Here is an 18,976-nt window from a genome sequence, read left to right as displayed (position 1 = left end):
GGAAAATGAATAAAACAATTAGATGCAAAACTGACTGAAAAATGAATCACTTACAATTAGATTGATCACAATATTGCTCAAACTTTGACTTTTAAGATAAGCATAGATGCCTCCTCCTGAGGTTTCCACCCTTTTTTCCCATTAAAAGGTTTTTGGGGGGAGTTTTTTCTTATCTGCTGTGATAGTCCAAAGAACAGAGGGATGTCGTTTGCTGTAAAGCCCTCTCAGGCAAACTGTGATTTGTGATATTGGGCTTTATAAATACAATCAAAATTGAATTGAATTTGCTTATTGCAGCTGTCTTTCTCTGTTTTGCGCCATGCTGCTTGATAATTTACAGCAAAACTGTAGCACAGCAGTAGCTCTCAGATCCCTCTTATCACTGTACACATCCAATACACAAGAAGGGATGAATAAAAATAAAAATTAAAAATAAAATAGCACACAATTTTGACAAATCACTTTTTATTGACAGTCATGAAACATCTATCAGAAAATAACCATTTCAATATTTGTCAAACTGTACATGGAGAAGCACAAATTAAAATATAAGCTTTACAATTTGCACCTGTGATTAGAGAGATTACTAAACAACTGACATTGTTATTATAAAAATACTTATTCAGACATCACCTCCAGTCTTTAAGAGGGAATGTCTGCAGCTTTGTCAGATGAGGATTATCTCACAATGCAAGACTAGAAACTGGCAATTAATTCTGTAAAATCTTTAAATAGATATTGCTGCCTCAAAAAAAAAAAAAAAAAAATACATACCGGCATGCTCATGACCAATACAAGAGGGTTTCATCTTTTCGGCCAACAGTGGATTCACAAAATTTCCTTCATAAACTGTAAAAATGATTACTTACACCAGTTTGATAGTGTATAATTCACCTGTATATGCCATATAGTAAATGGCAGGATTTTGGCTCTGATTTGTTTTATTTACAAAATGTGCACAGCTGCTGTGAAACCGTATGTACATTCAGTTCAGCTAAAATATCAACTTGGAACAGTCAACAGAAACATATCAAAACATAGCAGCACAAACTTCTATTCCATTAAAAACAACACATTTAGGAATAAAGATTTTTTTCCCATTAAATTATAAATCTCTTTTACACTTTTAATATTCAGGTGAAAAAAAGATTGGAGATAGAGAAATAAAGCGCATCATTATTTTTCTTTAAATCTAAGTTTTCAGACCCAATCGGACCATAGATGAAGGGTTACGCATTAAACTTAAACATTTCTCTGTATGATGTCTGAGCACATAAACATGCCTCAAACCTCTCTTCAGTATTGTCTCGTCTCTTTGCAGAGCAGTCTATTGTTTTTTTGTTGCCTCTGCATACAGTGTGTCTATTTTCTCCTGGTACATCTTCACAACAATGGGTCGCCTCAGTTTCATGGTGGGTCCTGCACAGACAGGAAAAGCAGGTTAATTCAAATTAAATCTTAAGCTAAAGATTCAGTTTCTGCTGAGCGACACCCATGCAACATTTGATCCACTGCAGCTTTAAAAGATTTAAAGGGACAGATTTGATCTCTCTCAAACAAAACTTCATTGGAATGTTCTCTGGCATGCGGTACAGCCACAAAACATATCTGATGATGACATGACTTAGATTAAAAGCTGATTAAACTTGATTGACAGCAATAGTCAATAGTCCTGAAACAACAGCGTCACACTGAGACCTTTGCTCCAGTTTTTAAACCAAGAGGAAGGAAATAAAACTCACCCAGTTCTCCTCCGCTGACGGAGAAGTCTTGCTCCAGTATGACCCACTTCTGGACCTTCTGGGCGTTGGACGTTGCTCTGGCATTAACGCGCTCCATGCCCTCCTGGATGGCTTTGTAGATAGCTGGCTCCTTATTGGCTATGATCTCCGACACCGTGGTCGCCTTGACATTGTGCTGCTGGCAGAAGCTCAAAGCCTCGGGGCTCAGCTCTTCTGTGGGCTCGCCATTGTCATCCACGACACACTGTGGAAACAGAGAGGCTCATTATTTTGCTCGTTTTTTTTGGGGTTTTTTTAGCAGCTGTGACTGTGTGCAGGAATGGAGGTCTGGTTACTTTGAGAGTGAGGAACATGGAGAGGAACTTGAGTTTGTCTCCGAGCAGCATGGCATTGCTGATGATGGGCACCTCGGCCTTCACTGCGTCCTCGATGGGCACAGGAGGGATGTTCTCTCCACCAGCGGTGATGATCAGTTCTGTGCAAAAAACACAGTTAAGTTTCAAAAGTGTGTCACCTGTTTGACAATGTTCAGAGTCCAGTGTTAAAATTTAACAAAGTTTTTGACAAAACACTGCATTGGGTTGTTTTCCTCAATTTTATGCGCAAATTTTGTCTCATTAAGAACTCACAGGGGAAAAATATCGTGCACCATCAAATTACGTCCATTAAAATTGCTTGTTTTGCCACTGACAGGCTCAAATTGATATTTTAGGTGTCTGACAACATTGGAGGGAGGATCCTACAGATAAATTACATGTTTTTCCTTATCTTGATCCAATCAGTTTGTTATTGTGCGTAACCAGGCTTCGCTCAAGGAGAAGTGCCATTCCGAAATCTCGTGAGAGGTGACTTGTTGCAGGAAACACAATAGTGAAAACATTAGTGTGAGTTGAGAGAGGGGTGCCTGGAAGAATGTGCTCAAGCATTGGTTCCCAACTGGTCCAGCCACAGGATCCAAATTTGTTCTTAGCCATTAGTTCAAGGTCCACACAGTTTGAAATGTTCAGCATGTGAAGTATGGTTACACACAACATCAAACAGACTGAATCAGCTTAAAGTACAGAAAAACATTTAATTTCTCAGGAGGATCCTTTCCATAATGATATCAGACACTTACATAACAACCTGAACCTGTCGGTGGCAAAAACAAAAACTCTGATGGTTGCCGACTGCAGCAGCCTGTCTTCATATCGAACCAATCTCAAAAATTGTTCTTTCCATTACTCACTTTGACACAAAAACATGGAAAAATAAGGTCCTGGTTTAAAATGGCTTATGTGTTCCTTTAAGGCCAACTTCCTTTCACTGCTAACTAATAAAAAAAGCAAAACAAAATAAAACCCCAAATGTTGAAGAAGTTACAGTAAAGGTAACAAGACTGCATAGAACGTACTGTAAAGTTATGTTTTTGTATCAGATTAGATTTTGGCAACAATTAAATCGTAGGCAACTGGACATTTGATTTTGTCTAGAAGACGTTTCGCCTCTTATCCAAGCGGCTTCATCAGTTCTCAACGCATCGGTCTGACTAGTCCTCACTAGTCTGACAAACAGTGGAGTAAGACTCAGGTTTTTAACCTCTGTGGAGGTGTACACCCACCACCCTCATAAGACAATACTTCGTTAGTGGAGTTTCACTGGACCATTGTTTGGGTCAGGTGAGTCACACTAGTGAACGACAGTCGTTAGGAGTGAGTGGGGCCACTGGTGAGCAACAGTCGTTAGGCATAATGTGTGGTTACCAGTGAACGACTGTCGTTGTGTTTCTTTGAGCCACTTGAGGTTAGTTTCGGGCAGTCTTTGTTGTTCAATCTCTTAGGTACAGCAGCAAGGGCCGCATTGTAAATGGGGGATAGGTGGTGTCTCAGGCCACCTCCCCTATTTAGAGACGGCTTCTCTATTTTGACGTAGATGGATTCTTTCACCCTCTTCGAACCATCTGTCCTCTCTGTCCAAGATTTTCACATTGCTGTCCTCAAAGGAGTGAGCCTTCTCCTTTAGATGTAAATAAACAGCAGAAACTGGACCTGAGGAGTTTGCCCTTCTGTGTTGAGCCATGCGCTTGTTTAATAGTTGTTTGGTTTCACCAATGTATGAGTCCTTGCATTCTTCACTGCATTGGACAGCATATACCAAGACCAACACTCAAAAAAGCAACTTGGTATATGCTGTCCAATGCAGTGAAGAATTATTATATAATATATAATATTATATAATATAATATATAAAATTATATAATATTGTCATATTGTCTTATGAGGGTGGTGGGTGTACACCTCCACAGAGGTTAAAAACCTGAGTCTTACTCCACTGTTTGTCAGACTAGTGAGGACTAGTCAGACCGATGCGTTGAGAACTGATGAAGCCGCTTGGATAAGAGGCGAAACGTCTTCTAGACAAAATCAAATGTCCAGTTGCCTACGATTTAACTGTTGCCAAAATGGAATTGACCTGGATAAATGAGAATATCCACAGACTTATCAGATTAGATAAATTGTCCTGAAAAAGTTCACTTGCATGTGCCAAATTCTCATTGTTGAGTACTTTCAAGTACGTAGTAAAGTACTTAGATCCTTTACTAATGTAACAGTACCAATACAACAGTGTAAGAGAACTGCAGTAGAAATCAAAGTTAATTAATTAAAGTCCTGCATCCAAAATATTACTAATATTACTACTATTTGTTCTGCAGACAAAAATGTACCCTGTGACTAATATGTTAATAAATATGACATTATTAGTTTGGTAATACTGATGGATCAATGTGTAAATGGTGGCTTAAGCAGTGTATTCATGTGGTTTCCAACCAATGAGACCACAGCTTACCCTTGATCCTTCCTGTGATGTACAGGAAGTCGTTCTGGTCATGTCTTCCCAGATCTCCAGAGTGCAGCCAGCCGTCCTGGTCAAGAGCCTCCGCTGTTTTTTCCGGCATGTTCAGGTAGCCCATGAAGACGTGCCGACCCCAGAAACAAATCTCTCCACTCCCGTGCTCATCTGGGTTCTCCAGCTTTGTCTTGCAGCCTGCCATCAACTTTCCACAGCTGGAGAGACAAATCATAAGTCAACAACGTGCTCACTTAGACCTGACGTGACCAAAAGTTGCACTGCAACTGCACCCCACCCCAAAATTTAGTACATAGAAAGAACATAATGTCAGTGAACTTTGAGAAACAATTCTAGGTAAAATACACAAACCTGGATGGTTTGTGATTATCTAAACATGTGGTTCCCAACTTTTTTTGGGCTTGTGGCCTCTTAAAACAAATTAATGTCTCAAGAAAAGCTATAATAATAATTACTTTACTTATATAGCACTGTTTATGCAAAGATGCAACCCAAATTGCTTTAAAACACAGGATTCAAAACCGGAACAAACATACCCCATATACTATCGCAAAATGTTGCACACTATTGTGAGGAGACCTCATGAACGAGTGCAAAGTTTTCACATGGCTTGAACCAGTTATTAGAGATGGTACTTTTTCATTTAGGATTAAATCTATGATAATATTGGCAAGTGCAACTTTTAAAACACTCCTCCATCGATTTAGTAGAATCGTAGTTAAGTGGAACAGCCTACATTACCCATAATGCAACTTAAGCGCCAACAGTTAGATAATAGATTTGGATGGGACTCCGTAAAAATCTTAATGCTTATCAAAAATCCAGAATTATTTTGGTCTGATGAAAATGAGAAGTTGGACTGAGTGGCAAAGTGTGACCTCAGAATACAGTCCTGTTCCCCCAGATTCTTATTTTATTCATTTGTTTTATGCTAATAGCCGCAAAGGTCAAGTAAGGTCACTTCCTTCCAATGCCACAATGCCAGATTTTTTTCTCCAAACCTGTAGTCTTCAACTACAACTGACTGAAAGTGACATCACTTGTAAACAGAAATGTGTAAAATCTTTGAAGCTCCCCTTTAGGTCAAATCACAAACAATTTGTCACAGCACCCTGTAGTATTCACATCCATATTAACAACACACTTTAGTCACAGCTAACGTGTAATGCTCTGCTGCTGACCTTGTGATCCGGTAATTGTCATTTTGGGAGATGGTGTGAGGGCCGGTGCTTTCACTCATGCCGTATAGCTCCAGCAAAGGGATGTTCAGGCTCATGAAGTACTCCAGAGTGTCTTTGGTTATGGGGGCAGCTCCTGTGAAGCAGAACTTGCAGCGGTCTAAACCCAACGCAGCACGGACTTTCTTGAAGACCAGATTATTGGCCAGCATGAAGCCCCACGGCACCTGATTCTCCCTGTGACCCAAAAAATAAAGTAAAATTTACTTAAGAACATGGTCAAAGGGATATATTTTACTCCACTACATTTATCTGCCAGCTTGAGTTCCGTTACATATCAAAATTTTACAAACAAAATGTGATCAATTTATAAAATATGCTACTGTGCTATAGATTTAACTATCCAATAGCAAGTAAAACAAATTTAACACATCATTTAAATGCTGCTTACATGCTGAAAATCCATTATTAACATTCCAATGATATGATATATGTATACATAGTGATATAACTCTCCCCAACAAGTAATTTTACTTAAATACTTTAACCTTTTACATAGGTAAAATCTTGAATATAAGACTTTTGCTTGTAATTGATTAGTTAGTAGTTAAAGCTGGGGTAGGCAGTTTAATTTTGGCCTCACTGGGAAAAACTATACTTTGAGTATATTGTAAGTGGTCTGAGAGAACACTGGACTTCTGCACCTCCTCTTGGCTCTGTTTTCAGGCTTTGGAGAGCCTCGAATCACATTGTGTCCTCTGCCTCACTCCCTGCTGCTACAGACCATCTAGCTGGGAGGAGAGCGGGCAGCAGCTCCGGAGACAGACTCCTATCAGCAACCATAGCATCCTGTATCCAGCCAGCGCAAACCCCAGCTCCTGGTGGAGTGGACAGCCCCAACTCCCCAACAGATCAGCAAACATTCTGCTGTTGTTACAAAGGTAAGACCCGGCACTGCTGCTGACCACTAGCCCGCAGTGACACCTGGTGCCGGGGGGTTTGGGCTGGCTGAATTTGAGCCACTACAGCTGCCAACCAAATGTCCGTCTCCCAAGCTGCTGCCCACTCTCCTCCTGCGGAAGCAGTGCACGGCAGCAGGGAGCGAGGCGGAGGGAATGTGGGATGGCTAGCTTACTAATTCTTGCTTCATTTGTGGTCTGATAAACAGAGACAGCAAGGCAAATAGGGGTTGAGTGAAAGAGATGTGTGTAACTCTAAAATGACATAAGATTAAATAAATTCCATGTATGGGAAACACTGGGTGACTGTATGAAGTGCGTGCATATACCTGAGGTTGTCTGGTGGGAGGGGCTTAGGACAGAGGAGGAAAGCTGCAAGAGGAGGGTGTATTTTCAAATTCTGCCAGGTTTTTCTTATTCCGGATATCTGCCCACCCCAGCTTTAAGTAAAAGTACGTATTCCACCACTGTGGCGTGGTGCCTTTAAAGAACTTAAGCAGTCATTCAGTAAAGACGTGTAGTGCCACACACCACCACAGGATAAAAATGGGTACTGTCATCAGCAAGTAAATGATGTGTTCTTGCTGAATTCTAACAAAGGATCCTTGCTGCTGTCTCACCCGTTCATGACACTGTAGTTGTATTGCAGGCCTATGGACTTGGCCCAGTCCCCCACTGATCTCTTCATTGGGGATGCCTTTGCAGCCATAGCTTTCATCTTGTCCTGCATCTTCTCCCACACACGAGGAACCCCCATAAAACAAGTTGGACGAGCCTCTTTCATTGTGTTTACTAAGGAGCCCTGGAAAAAGTTAATTTAAGGGATTATAATCAAAATTGGAAACTTTCATTAAATATTATATGCATGTACTACAGTAGGCATTCTTACCTTGAGGGCGTCTGGTTCTGCAAAGTAGGTGGTAATGCCATAACTAACGCCCATCCATATGTCGCAGAGCTGGGCCGCCACGTGACTGAGCGGCAGGTAACTGACCACCACCTCCTCAGCGTACTTGACATCTACAAAAGTAGCTGCAGTACGGCTCGTCCATGTCAGCTGCACATTAAAAAAAATGGGAGAGGGGTCATGTGACAGTTTTCCTATTAAAATGTTTCTCTTGATTATTTTTACTAAATAGCAAACAAACTGCTCACACAGACTCACCCACAACACACACACCAACTTCTGCATCAGCCCACATCCGCCACACACATGCAAAAATTAAAACGGAGCAGAAAATGTGCCAGATCCTATAAAACGTTTCGGTTGAGCCTGTAGTAGTATGGTTTAGCTGTTTGAGTTTGAGGTGGTTCTTTACATCCACCAGCCAGCGTTCATGAAAGGGTGTTACAGGCTTTTTTTTTTTTTTTTTTTTTTAACATTTGAAGAGAATCAGTCGTCGACTTGTGTAGAGGAGGCCACGGCTGTTGCTTGGTTAGCTGTGATCTTTAAGTCATCAGGGCTGACCCAAATATGGCAGTGAAAGGGTTGGGAATAATAAATTTTCCTCAAATATATTTTACTAAAAGACCCTCTTTAGGGAGGGAAGAGCTTTGTGGTAAAAGCATCTGGTATGGGTGCTACTTGCCTGATAGTACTTAGAATATATATTGTAGCAGTTTCTGGAGTTCCACAGGGCTCCATGTTGGATCCTCCTCTTCTTTTCATTTACAAAAATAAACACTTAATTGGATGATGTTAAAATGTTGTAATATCTCCCAGTATTCTGATGGAAAATTTGATTCCTACCATGAATCTTAATATTGATAAAGGCCTGCAGTAAACTGTGCTTTTAAAAAAGTACACATTTTTTCAACTCTGTGTCCATGTTTTTGGCTATTTTACTACTGTTCTATGGTGTTACAACTTTTACATACTTGTCTAGGGGTGTTTGGAAAATACTGATGTTGATGGTAACGGATATTTAAAAGTGGTGTTAATAATGCACATATGATAATATCGTGTAAACGATCCAGCTCCTCTTCAATCATTTCCATTTCATTCCATTCTCGCTTCGTCTCCCTCCCCCAACGCCATCTGTTTGCCTTTGCACTATCTATTAGGTGTAATTTCTCTTTTTGTATGATTCTGTGCAGTTGCAGTTACAGACTCTCTCTTCACCACCCTACTTTTGACTTTTTTATAAACTAAATGCTTGTTTGGAAAAATATCAGATTAATTGATAATGAAAACAACATTCAGTTGCAGCCCTGTGTCATTTGTGTGATAAATATAAAAGCTAAGAAAAGAAAAATCTCTAGTCTGGATAACTCACGTTGTCATGGCTCAACATGACTCCTTTAGGGTTGCCAGTGGTTCCAGAGGTATAGATGAGAGTGCAACACTCGTTGGCCCGAAGACTGTCAATCACAGCATTCAGCTCTGCATCCGGGATGTCCTCTCCCAGCTTCATGAACTCTGCCCACTACACAAATACAGAGATTGTGGTAAAATAAAAAAGTGTATCTCAGTAAGCATCAGCATCAGATAGTACTGTGTGTACAGTATCACATTCTTTATAACCATATGACTTATCTGTTTCATCAGTATGTTTGCTGAGTGAACGTACTGAATACAGGAATGGTGCTTTCTGGTGTGGCTCGCCCTTGTACTGGACGATGGCTTTCAGATGAGGTAGCTGATCTTTAATCTGTTGGAAAAGACAAATTTAACTAAGAAATGTGGGGTCAGATTTTTTTCTTTCTTTGCAAACTGTTATTGCAGGCACTTTAATAACCAATAAACCGACCTGCAGGATTTTGTCCAGCTGTTTCTTGTCCTCCACCACCATGACGTTGGCCTCACAGCTGTCAGCCACATAGCGACAAGCTTCAGGTGAGTTGGTGGTGTAAATTCCGGTTGCCAGACCCCTATGGCACAAATCAGATATAAGAGAAAGCTTTGTTGAATGCACAAATTTCATTGCATGTATATTTTTAACCTTATTTTAACCACACAAGCCTAGCTAAATCTATTTTTCAAGGACGTCCAGGCCAAAATAGGTATTATTGACAATGAGTTAAGACATGCCACGATATTCAAATTAACCAAAACGTGATCATCAAATCATAAATACAGTTTCTTACACAATTATACAAAGGATTTTATCCTAGGAACAACCTAAATGGCATTTTAAAACAATCCAAGAGCTGTCAACCAAACTAAAACAGCTCATGAAAAATGTAAAATACCCCAAAACGTTGACAGTCCGAAGTTAAAACACAATTTCTGCATCAATGATTTAATTCTAGACTTTTGTTTTACTGTATATCTCATCTACAGCAGAAATTGGAGTTGCATCCTCGCTTCACAGTAAATGTAAGTCTTTGAATTGGTGCATAAACTACAACCCAAACAGGTACGAGCAGGGACACAGAGATGTGTCGATAAGCGTGGACAGAAATAAATGTACAGTGTCAGGTGAAAACAATGCTGAGACATCCCAACATGGTCTATATGGAATTCTATTAGCTTCACTTCCTTAAACGTGATCTTACCCGGCAAAGATGCAGCCAATGTCTGCGATGAACCACTCAGGGGAGTTAAATCCCAGAATCCCCACACCACGGTAACGCTCCAGCCCCAACTGAAAGAGGACAAGTTTATTTATTTAATAATTTGTTTTAAAGAGCATGTATCTTTAATGACACAGCACCTCCATTACTCTTGACCTACATCTTGTTTCAAGAGCCACTCCACCTCATAGGATATGAACATGTCCATGAAACAGGAGACGAAACACAAGCTGTGAATTTCACACGCCCAGGTGTTCATTTTCAGCAGCTCTTTCTCACACCACGTAGAATACAGTGAGACAGGGAGGACAATCCTAGGTACTGTTTACAAAACAGGTGCAAACAGGAATTTGAAGTTTTGTGAGGCCTGTAGCTCCTCAAATAAAGTTCATGTGCATCTCACACCAATTCCTCTACTGAATCAACAAACCTCTGTTATACTAGTTCACCTTATAACTCTCTAACAGCTTATAACTTGAAATGTTTATGTCACTTTGTATACCTTTATGCACTCGTCACTTAACCTTTATATATTCATTTGACCTTTATATACTTTTACTAACTTGTCGTTTTACTTTTATAAATGTAACTTTACCTTTATCTAAGTTTACTTATTTGTCACTTTATCTTTCAATACTTGTACGTTCTTATTTTAACTTGCACTATTTTATGTCATAGATTCTGATTTTGTTTTTCTCTCATGTAATTAGCATTGCTGGAGACATGCATTTGAAACATTTTCATTGACAACTACTGCTTCTATAATTGTACATTTGATAATAAATAACCTGAAACTATAAATGTAGAATATCGCATATGGTGCACACAGGTGTAAGAGCTAATGTAGTGAAAATGTTCAGTGTTTTGGCTTCAGCGCACTTGATTTGAATGAAAGAGTGATTGACTTTTAACTTTAAGGGTGTTTGAGGGTCTTTACATCTGCATTAGGTGTAGACTTTGTAGCATGTTTTCATCCCTGCTCCTCCAGTTTTAGGAGAACAATGATCCTGAACATACAAACACAGCTAAGACTTTTTTACTGCCCAACAGGATATTTATTTGCTGAAGACATGTCATCTCTGAAGCAAGAAAGCAATGAAGATGGCTGCAGTAAAAGTCTAGGAGAATATCATCGTTAAAGATGACCAAGTGTCTGTCTTTGGGTCATATCATTAAATATGATTTAGCTCCTTTAAAACTTTGAGTGTGTAAACGTGTTAAATACAATGAATTAATTTAACCTGGCTAGTTTCTGTTCCTACGGTTTGTATAAAAAGGCTACAGTTCCTATATTGTTGACCCAAAGCAGAAGTAACCACTGCTAAGGCCAACTTAACACAGTTAGTGTCTCATTCAAAATACAGTGTGCTGGAGTAGAGAGCAAACATACCGAAAAATGTGTTCTGATCGTACTGTTGTAATAGTTTTCACACAGTTTATGCAGAACCAGTGATTAAATGTGACCGAGTACATTTCTATTTTGCTTCTTTATACTTCTACTACACTACATTTCAGAGGCAAGTATTGTACTTTTGACTCCATTAGATTTATTTTAACCCTTTAGTTAATTTGCAGATTCAGATTATTAGCACAAAATATAAATCAACTACAACTAGTGATATATTATTATAGATTAAACTACCTAGCAGCATATAAGTAATTAAAATTAACTCCATCTTTACCAGCTGCAATATTAAAATGCTGAACACATTAATGCATCATTAAGTAATCCAATAATGCACATGCATTATTCTGTAATGGGACATTCTGCATGATTTTTGTGCTTAAACTGCATTATGATGCCAATATTTTTGCACTTTTAAGTATTTTTACAGTGTAATATCGGAGCTTAAAGTAAAAGATCTGAGTACTTTTTGCAGCACTGTGCAGAACAAGCCAATTAGCAAACAAACAAACCTTGAGGAAGCTTTTAGCTGCTGCCCGGCACTGCTCATAGTACTGCCTCCATGACACCTTCACCCACTGACCCTCTTTCTTGAAAGCCAAGGCTGGATGATCCCCATATTTCTCCGCCGTCTCCAGGAACCGCTGATGGACCGTCACTGGAGTCTCCGAGGCTGGACCCGAGCCCTCCATCCTCAGCCTGACTGCCTTGTCTCTGCTGCTGCTCCATAGCTCATCAGCTGGTGCAAGAGGTGCCAGCGCATTCGACGCCTGCAGGGGAACTGCCTTGGGCTCTTCTTCATAGGGACAACAGGGACAGCCGCATTTACCCGCCATTAATGAAAGTCAGAAGACACCCACACCACACAGAGACACAGCAAGCTTTAGAGGTAGAACCAGGTGTGTGAGAGGACTGCAGAAATCTTTGGACTACCCCTGTGGGTTTGTGATACCTGGTGTGTCAGGGCAACATGATTTGTAGGTTGTGCAGAGAGCAGGCGGGAGGAGCCAATACTGTTACCTGAGACAAAACAGGAATGTCTGTGACTACCTACCAATCAGGTTTGGTTAGAGGAACTAATATGGTTTCAGTGTAGTAGAGCAGATGAAAGCTTCTGAGGACAGAGACACAATAATGGTGTGTTTGTTTTGCACAAATGTGCTGCTCTAATTCCCTCCTGTTATTTGCTTTGCTTTTTTTTTTTTTTTTTATCATACATAACATTATATTCTTTTCCTGCCATCACTCTGTCTTCTTATTCCTGAATCTCACCAAAACTCTACAGTAGGATGGTACTTCTGCAAAAAGCGAAAAATCTGTTCTATCTTTCTGTCAGCTTCTCACAAACCAACTTGAGCCCCCAAGCATTTTATCTGCTGTTACAGCTCTTTGACCTCAGATGCAGTTTTTCCGTGAGGCATGTGGCCGTGAGCACTCCACTTAAAGGTGAAGGTCTAATTTCCAAACTTCAGTCTGGCTTTAACAATTTCACAACACGACAGCTATTTTCACAAAGGTCACACATTTCTGCCAAACTGCTGACCATTTTGGTGCATCATTTGATACGGTAACTCAGGTGGTTTTTACTCAACAGCCTCTTTACTGCATCTAAAAATGCCCACAAGGTTCTCAAACACACTGTTAGACTGTTTCAGATCACTTTCCTTCTTAATGTGTTATCAATGTTATCTTCCTCCATTATGAAACCCAATATAATTCCTATATCACCCACAAGCATGTTGCTTATATGACACACAGAAATACTTCCCTTTCAATTTCAGTGACTCAAATCGCTATGGCTGTTTGCTCTATCTGAAGATCAGACATACAGCTGTAATCGATGGGCGTTAACTGATTCCACCTTAAGGATAGAAAGGTTGTGCAATGTTATTTTTGGGAGTCATTTAAGGCTACAACACACCTGAACCTCCTCCAGAATGCTGCTGGAGGGATTGCTTTGGCACTAAACCAATAATCAGTCATCACTTTGTGCTTCCCCACACTGGTTTCCTGACAGTTTTTAAGTGGATTTTCAAAAGCGGCTGATTGTTTTAAAGGCGAAGAATGCTGACAACTCTTTTGAAATAATAATTAAACCTGCTGTCAACGAGAAAGCTGCTCTTTTCTGCTTCAAGTTCAAAGTTCAAAAGAATCTTGAGGGATTTTAAAACCTTTAAAACCTTGCTTTATTTAAAAAAATATACATGTAATTTACATCTATTTTTTAATGTGATGTACTTTATCATTGCAAAGAGCTTCCCAAATGTTCTTTTTGTTGTTATTTCACAGCCCTTTCTCACAGGTTGCATTCAGGGGCAGAGCTGTGGGGGTTTCTGGGGCCTTAAATCTAGTAACATTTGACAATTTTTGCCTCTTCTTAGGTGGCAAGAGTGAAAATTCATTGTCCTCAACATGTGCTGTGTTACAGTTTCAGAATGATGAAGACAGTCTGGGAAAAATTAAATAGAAAACACTCTGAAGTCGTCGAAATCTGTGGCATGGGCAGTGACTTGCGGCATTAGAAACTGACGAAAAAAGGCATCCTTTAATGCGGCATGACACGTGGCTGGTTGCCGTTACAGTTTAATGGCTCCTGGTGGCGTCAGGGGGAAATGCAGTGGGACAAGGACGAAACTTAAGGTGGCGAAAGTCTGAGTAGGGTGGGCCAGAGGGGTGTTGGATGTGTCAAACAAACACCAACTCTCACTTGAGAGAGCAGTGTTCGCGTCCCATAAGATTCTTAAGCCAAACCCTGTTCTTTTTTCCTAAACCCAACCATGTGTCTTTGTTGTTGAACGAAAAACATCAATTTGCGTGCTGCTGACATAGTGCCTTTATTTTGAAAGAGACTGTATGTAAATGTTAAATTTCCTGTGAAAACAGAAGTGTATTTTGAAAGAGGATAATGAATGTGACCGGCAGAACTTGACACAGTGTCCCAGAACGTCAACAACCAACGCACCAAGGATACCTGCACGTCGTATGAGGATGTCCACGACAAAATATCAATAAGTGACGAGGTCGGAGTGAGAATGTGTTGGAAAAAACTTTCAAGTGAAGCATGACCCTGAAACAGCCCTGAATGTTTACAATGTCTGGCTCCGCCCCCTGGTTTTATATGTTTTTACATGTAAAAACAAAGAGTGATGCTGCCTTCTTAGACATGATTTAAATAGTTTTTAAAGGTCTTTAAAGGTAAAACTAATCAAAGAATTTCACAATAAAAGACAAAGGCAGAAAAAAGAAACAGAATTTGTGGAACAGCTACGTTCTTTTTTCTTATTTCTTGTCTTGTTAATCTCACTCAGATTTGTCTTAGAGCCTTTGAGAACTACTCTGGTCTACAATCAGCAGCCCAACAGTATGAACGTTATTAGAATTTTTCATTTTTGAGGTGCTTTTCCCACATCAGATTAGTGTCTACACTTACCTAGTGAAAGTCTGTCAGTGGCTTCCTCCAGCTCAGACGTTGAGCTGAGCTCAGCTTTAGTTGCGTGGCCGTTGAGGATAAGAGGGGAGTGGTTGTTTAAGTTTGTGGAGTCTGACAGGGTCTGTTCCTTTTGGGTCGAGATGCTGTGGAAAAAAATACATTTTTAGATACACAGTTTGAAATCAAAAAGTCCTAAGTGGATCAAATCTACATGATAATAAAGATGTGTTGGATCATGTATCAATACCTCTCATCTGTAACATCCAGGACTGCAACACCACCATTGCTTTTAACCGAATCCTCTTGTTCACTCATCTTGTATTTGCTGGAATAACAGAGAAAACTATCTTAAATGGACACGAAGTAAAATCTGGCCCTTCCTTCAGTGAGGACCCTCCACACAGATAAGACTATCTATTATGAAACAGCAGCGCTCTCTCGTCATTTATACAAAACTGACATTCACCAAAGTCATTGCAACAGGTCAGAGCCTGTGCAATCACTACATGTCGAAACTTTTCATATTGTGCCAGACAACATTTCAGGACATCAGCACGTATTCGCTATTGAAACCCTTTCACCTTAATAATCACGCTCAGAAGCCCAGTGCACTCTATCATGTCAGTTATTCATGGTTAAGTGACGAACCAAGGTTTAAAGTGTCACATGAAATGTAAATATTGTCAAACACACAAGATCATCATCATTGAGGGCTTCCTCCACTCTCCAGTGTACAGTGCGTACTATAGAGAGTGAGGTAATGCCATCTAGTGTGCAAATGATTCAACTGCTGTGTATTATGGTCACAAGATGTACCTTCAAATGATGACAGTGCCTAAAGTAACCAATCAGTTCACCATATCTATAGAGATAAGAGTTAAAAACAAATAGGCAGTGGTGGAAGAGGTACTCATACCTTTAACTTAAGTAAAACTAGTAGTACTGCACTCACCAGTAGAGGATGACGTATCTGAAGGCCATACTTGAGTAAAAGTACAGATTTTATTGCCAGGAAAATGACTTTGGTTGAAGTTAAGGTCAGTAAAAGTCTTTAAGTATTTGATATTTACCGTACTTCAGTGTCAAATGTAATTTTATGATGAACAAAATGTACTTAAGTAGCAAAAGTACAAGTACAATTTTGTTAATTTTAAAAGAAGTTATTTCTTTGTAACATGTACACTATCCTAAAAATGCAGCGTATATAAAACAAGGTCTTCTTTGAGTTTTTCCTTCTCTCTCATTCCTTGGCAAAGTTTATATTTGATACTCACAAAAAGCAGATTTTGAGCTTTTTCATTTTATTTCTCAAACATTATTATCGTTATCATTCGTCCGTCCATCCGTCCCTTCCTTCCTCCCTACCGTCCCTATTTTGTTGTAAGTAACTAAGATGCTGAGGCAAAATGTCTCGGAGTAAAAGTATACATTTTATTAAAAATTTAGTGGGGTAAGAGTGGAAGTTCACAGAAATATAACTCCCAAAAAATACCTAAGCAAAGTATTATTACTTTTATTACATTACACCACTGGGCAGTGGTACGGCCATTAAACAAGTTTACACATTATAAATACTTAGGCATCTAGATTGATGACAAATTCATCTTCAAGCCACGAAATAAGTACGAATTAAACTTTTTATACAGAAACCAGTCCTATCTTGTAGAAAGAAGATTGTGGAAGCAATCTTTCCGTCAGTGCTAGACTATAGTGATGTATTTTATTGCCATGTGGCAGCCTCCACTCTCATCCCCCTAACTGCTGTCTACCATTCAGCCCTTGGATTATAACTGGAGACAGTTATAGCTCTCATTCTTGTTTTCTTTATCAAACAGTGGGTTCGCCTTCTCTTTCTATTAGAAGAGACTGGCATTTGTTTTTGTTTATTCATAAAGGACTTCTTCAAAAATTGCCCTCATATTTGACGTCACATTCACACGTGTCGTTATCTATGTACTCAGGTCTCTCCTGAAAATGAGATATCGATCTCACCGAGTTACCTAACTAAATAAAGGTTTATACTGATATATTTCATATTATATATCTACTGATGCTTTAAGCAGCATTTTAATATTGCAGCTGGTGCAGGTGGAGCACATTTTAACTTCTTTATATGCTGTTAGATTGTTTAATCTATAGCACAATATCAAGTTTTGTTTGTAAAATCTGTAAGTAACACCAGCTGTCAGAGAAATGTAGTGGAGTAAAAAGTACAATATTTCTCTCTGCCACATAGTTGAGTAGATGTACAAAGGAGCATAGCATTGAAACGTGAGTAAATATATCTCAATATTGTACTGAAATACACTTAAGAAAAATCTACTTAGTTACTTTCCATCACTGAAAATAAGTGGCACATTTCCTGACATGTCTCAAGACACATTTGTAATACAATGGTGTCAGATAAAGATCTGTGGACCCAGCACACTCTCAGTCTGACTTCCAGTTATTAAGATAACTTTGGTCAAAATTTTTCAGGACCAAAGTTCATACGACTTACAACACTGCAGTGTGGCAACGTGAAGTCTTTGCTCTGGATTATGCAAATATCAATGAAAGTGCCCTGTAAAGCATGAAAAGAAGATTCAAGACTTGGATTTGTACATTACCCAGAAAGCAGATGTTACCTTTTGAGAAATTAAATTGAATCTTATAGTAAAAAATGATTAATAGAAGTCGTACAGTCCCATCTGAAAAACTGAAAATCCACAGACGTTACAGATCTCGGTATATAAAGGTGACATCCCGGAGAGCTCATGCTTGTAGCTGTTTGTTAAAGATCAGGAGAAGACAGCTCATGCTTGTAGCTGTTTATTTAAGGCCAATCATTGTGGATGGCAGGTTTAATGACTTTGTTGACTAAACAAAAAAAGCCAAGGAGTCTGCTCACATCAGATGGTGGCTATTTCTATCTCTTAGTCATGTATTTGTCTTAAACGTACGTTCCCTGAAGGCTGGCGTGTTCAGTTTGCTTCTGTCAACAAGATTACAGTCTCATTTTCTCTGCCTTAAAATCTCAAAATGAAATCATCAAAGTCGTTTACTGTGAAATTAAAAAGCAGCTGAAGCAGAAAAACAGCTGTCAAAGATGTGGAAATACTCAAGCAGTTGCCATAGCAAGTTACAACAAAAGTCTTTCCACACACTGTAACATCAGAAAGCTTTTCCTACCTTGTTCGGAGACGGAGCTGATTGACAGTAGTCGTCAGGTGCAGGACAGACCTGGATCAACCTTCACCCGGCGCAGGTGCTTGACTTTTGCTCACCTATAGGTGACTTGTGTGAATGTATACTGACTTCCCCTGTCCTCACACCTGACGTCCAGAGCTTTACAGACTTGCGCAACCCTGAGGTTGTGTCGACCAGTTAAAGATCCACCAACAAACTTGACCAAAGGTTATGGCTCCTGGAGGTGAAGAAGACCTGGAACCTGATACACAAACAGTCTGCAGCAGAGCCTGTTGTGTTTGTATCAACAAAAGCTGACTGCCTGTTGGTGTTGGTGACGGTCCAAAACATTTAAAGCTCGAGCAGGTGTGTGGGGTTGTTATTGAGACTTTTATCATCCCAAATCGACTGAATGAAGACAAGTCATTATCAGATAGGCATGAGGAGACCTGTCAGGGGAAATAATGATAAAGCTAGATAAGTTCTCTCAGGTTTATGAGGATAGATGAGACTTTGGACCATAAAAAGAGTTATTCAACAGCTGAAGAAAACTTGTGCAACTCTTGACTTTTTCTACAAGATTGGCACATCAAGATGGACATGTCAAAATGATGGCAGTGTGTGCTATAATGCACAAAATATACACCTTTGGTAGACTCAATTTTCTTAAAAACTCATTTAATAATTCCACTTCTCTTTCTACGTCTAATTATTTGTGATATGTATAAAGT

At 39.5% G+C, this 18,976-nt stretch overlaps 1 protein-coding gene across 2 annotated transcripts; it reads right to left on the bottom strand.

The window, feature by feature from the left end:
* Nucleotides 1–943: 943 nt before the first annotated feature.
* LOC125890044 (long-chain-fatty-acid--CoA ligase ACSBG2-like) lies at nucleotides 944–18,549 on the bottom strand. 2 transcript variants are annotated; one of them, XM_049578436.1, is made up of 15 exons: nucleotides 18,249–18,549; nucleotides 15,325–15,402; nucleotides 15,078–15,220; nucleotides 12,160–12,440; nucleotides 10,225–10,313; nucleotides 9,477–9,597; nucleotides 9,297–9,377; nucleotides 9,003–9,152; nucleotides 7,616–7,783; nucleotides 7,347–7,528; nucleotides 5,771–6,004; nucleotides 4,569–4,786; nucleotides 2,078–2,217; nucleotides 1,743–1,986; nucleotides 944–1,419 (listed from the first exon to the last, which is right to left on the bottom strand). In XM_049578436.1, the coding sequence occupies exons 2-15, from the start codon at nucleotides 15,390–15,392 to the stop codon at nucleotides 1,328–1,330; spliced, it is 2,211 nt and encodes a 736-aa protein (XP_049434393.1). In that variant the 5' UTR covers nucleotides 15,393–15,402; nucleotides 18,249–18,549; the 3' UTR covers nucleotides 944–1,327. The 2 variants fall into 2 exon arrangements, with proteins under 2 accessions (XP_049434393.1, XP_049434392.1); XM_049578435.1 differs by having other exon boundaries at nucleotides 12,160–12,443; nucleotides 18,249–18,547.
* Between the last annotated feature and the right edge of the window lie 427 nt (nucleotides 18,550–18,976).

Source organism: Epinephelus fuscoguttatus, linkage group LG6 (genome assembly GCF_011397635.1).
Source record: "Epinephelus fuscoguttatus linkage group LG6, E.fuscoguttatus.final_Chr_v1".
Taxonomy (NCBI): Eukaryota; Metazoa; Chordata; class Actinopteri; order Perciformes; family Serranidae; genus Epinephelus; species Epinephelus fuscoguttatus.
This window is presented reverse-complemented; position numbering and strand designations above follow the sequence as displayed.

What these genes read in the sequence shown, in the direction of transcription:
- LOC125890044 (XM_049578435.1), bottom strand. Translation starts at nt 15,392, where the DNA reads ATGAGTGAACAAGAGGATTCGGTTAAAAGCAATGGTGGTGTTGCAGTC. An exon ending in CTGGATGTTACAGATGAGAG is followed by an intron (nt 15,221 to 15,324) that starts GTATTGATACAT and finishes TTTTTTCCACAG; the next exon opens with CATCTCGACCCAAAAGGAAC. An exon ending in TCATGTTGAGCCATGACAAC is followed by an intron (nt 7,784 to 9,002) that starts GTGAGTTATCCA and finishes TTTAATGTGCAG; the next exon opens with CTGACATGGACGAGCCGTAC.